Source organism: Arachis hypogaea, chromosome 10, assembly GCF_003086295.3.
Source record: "Arachis hypogaea cultivar Tifrunner chromosome 10, arahy.Tifrunner.gnm2.J5K5, whole genome shotgun sequence".
Classification (NCBI taxonomy): Eukaryota; Viridiplantae; Streptophyta; class Magnoliopsida; order Fabales; family Fabaceae; genus Arachis; species Arachis hypogaea.
The window spans coordinates 13,945,572-13,948,585 of NC_092045.1; the positions used below are offsets into that span (position 1 = coordinate 13,945,572).

Consider the following 3,014-nt stretch of genomic DNA (forward strand, 5'->3'; position numbering starts at 1 on the left):
TAGCTTGATTACATCTTCGAGAGGCTCTTCCTACTGCTGCATTTCGTTTTAAGAGGAGTATTTCGCACACGGATAATTGTCCATAATATTTCTCAGGTCAAGAATCGGTTTTATATTGCATTCGTGATTTTGTCCAAAAGTCTAGCTAATTTAGCAAGTTTTGGAGATCTCCGGTCAACCACTGGATTTGATGAGTTAGTACTTATATAATAGCAAATAACGCCCCTTTAGATTCTTTTCTAGTCTCTGGTGGATTTGGTGTTCGAAGAATAACGAGATCTTTTATGTCCACGAGCCTTGGACCACGGACAAGATAACTGGTATGGCTTTGTCCTTGGAAAAGGAGTTTCAGAATATTTTATTTTGAGTTGCAGCGAGTGTCTATACCCTCTACCATTAGTGGCTTATGGATTCCCCAATCGGTGGGTACCTTTAAGATTATGTGATGCTAGCTATTCTACCAATGGTGTTCAGGTTGGTTTTGCATGTGTCAGCAAGGAGTGATAGTATTCTACAAGGAGAGTTATTTGCTACTTGAAAATGCTTTCTTTTAACTTGGGACTCAGGACAAAGAGATATTATATATGAGACAGATTGTGTGGAGACCTTTTATTATTGTTATTTATAGGATTGCTCTGATTTTTTGATCCTTTGGGGTTGAAAATTCGAGTATCATGTCTTGGCAATGGCGTGCTAATCTCTAGTTGATCTTGAGAGATGCAAACACAGTAGTAGACATCATGATAAAGACTGCGCAATGAGAATCCTTTTTCTTCAAGTAGAGCTTCCGATGCCTTAAAAAGAGTTTTAAGAGTAGTATTTAGTGGACCTATCTTTATTAAACAATTATTTATTTATTTATTTGGTTTTTTTTTTTATCACGAACAAAAAAAATTATTATCCTCCAAAATATACATGCGGTGATTAATTTGATTTGGTTTAAGGCGATAAAATAAGAATAGGAAACTTATACAACAACCCATCATTCGAAAGCCACAACTAAGTGACCTTATTAATACAAACAAATGAATCAAAACTTAAAAAGTAACTAAATAGGAAACAAATAATAATAAAGCATATAGCTAGATACTTAAACTTAATTAGAAATAGATGAAAAAATCCTTCTTATTAGCTTTAGTTATTATTCTAATATTAATGCACATAAACTCAAATCAAGAACATATAGCTGCTAATAGTAGTTCATCATCAGAATCAAACATCTGAGAAGTAGTATTTGAGGAGTTGTTGGCACTGAGGCAATGCCTCATCCTTCAAGAAACCAAGGTTATTAGCATAGTGGACATGGTTGAGTAGGCCATTTTTATAGTGGGACAGCACCAAGGTGGCCTTGCTACGCCCTGGGTCTGCTTTGTTGCACCCCAACACTGGGCTGTGAACAAGAACACTCTCACAATTGTGCTCATTGAACTCTTTGTCAACCTCAATTCCGTATGTTCCAGTGTTGTCTGTTTTAACTTCCGTGTAATACTCTACTTTCATTGTCTTCTTGTTTTTGCACTGAATTGCCACCGTTGCACCTAATTAATTAACCACCAATTCAATAAAATCACATTAGTTAAAGTAGTCACCTCCTCAGAAAGACCCATATATACATGCAAATAGTTTTAGTTGAGTGAAAAATAATAATAGTTTTACCAAATTTATAATTAGGTTTTTATGTATTTTTTAATTAAATTTTATATTATTTTTAACTTTTTAATTAGGTTTTTTTAATATAAAAATTATTAGAATAAACTAAATATTTTTTTTATAAATTAAAAATATTCATAATTAAGAATATAATTAAATTTTTTATTATATATTTTTTATGAAAAATATTCAGTTAATTTTAATATTTTTATATAAAAAATATTTAATTATAAAATTAAAAATAATATAAAAATTTAATTAAAAATTTAATAAAATTAGAGAGATTAACAGAGTAATTAAATGATAATGATAATGTACCTGGAATGTAGAAGGTGGCCTTAGTTTCAAAACCAAAACGGCAGGTATCACAATAAACTCTGCCTTTGACATGGCAAGCTTCTGTTGCAAAAGCGAAAGAGAGGGATACCAACACCAACACCACCAACTTATTCATTCCCATCATCATGGTTATGACTTACTCTAATTTGATGAGTATATATATAGTTAGTAATGTACCAAAATGGGAGTGAAAATTATATATAGAGAGGAATTGGAGGAACAATATAGTTAATTATTATTATTAATTTTATATGTGTATGCTAATTCTAAATATTCTCACTATGTATACTTATCTCGTGTGTTTTTCAGAGACCGCGCCTAATGCGCCATAAGAAGTGAATCATGTCTCAAAGTCTAAAGTTTATAACTTCGGGATTGGTGCCATTAATTCCTTCCACATGCGACCTAACATGCTCCTTCTTCTTCCTTCTCCGTCTCTTCCGTTCTTGATTCTTACTTTCTTAATTAGTTCTAAGTAATTAATTAATATATATCCACGATTATTTTGTTAAATTATGATTGATTTTAGATTTGTTTGTTTATTGGGATAAGTTATTTTGACACCATTTTACTTTATTTTTGTATGCGTGCTTTTAGTAATTTATCTTTTTTACAAAACTGAATAGCTCAAATATATAATTATATAATATAAATTGTATAGTTTTAAAAAATATTATAACATTATTATGTCTATATAATAAATTCATAGTTTGATAAATACATACACAAGAGTATTTAATTTATTTTCATTTGAGAAGTTTAAACAACTAAATGTGTATTTGGATTACAGTTTGCAAACTAGAGTTTGTATAAAATTGATTTTGTAAAATTGATTTTGATGATAAGTTAGTTTGAGTTAACGTGATTTATGTTTGGTAATCTTTATATCAAAATTGATTATAGTAAAATAAATGTTGTTTGTATTATACTACTCAAAATCACTTTTAGATGAAAAATTATTAAAATAGACATCAATTTTATATACCTGCAAAATCAGAATACTATAAAAAATAATATAAAAAATA

At 29.6% G+C, this 3,014-nt stretch overlaps 1 protein-coding gene across 1 annotated transcript; it reads right to left on the minus strand.

Annotated features, from left to right (window-relative positions):
- Window positions 1-1,107: 1,107 nt before the first annotated feature.
- LOC112718182 (protein DOWNSTREAM OF FLC) lies at window positions 1,108-2,181 on the minus strand. Its single transcript, XM_025770059.2, has 2 exons — window positions 1,969-2,181; window positions 1,108-1,538 (listed from the first exon to the last, which is right to left on the minus strand). The coding sequence occupies exons 1-2, from the start codon at window positions 2,114-2,116 to the stop codon at window positions 1,213-1,215; spliced, it is 474 nt and encodes a 157-aa protein (XP_025625844.1). The 5' UTR covers window positions 2,117-2,181; the 3' UTR covers window positions 1,108-1,212.
- Window positions 2,182-3,014: the final 833 nt, after the last annotated feature.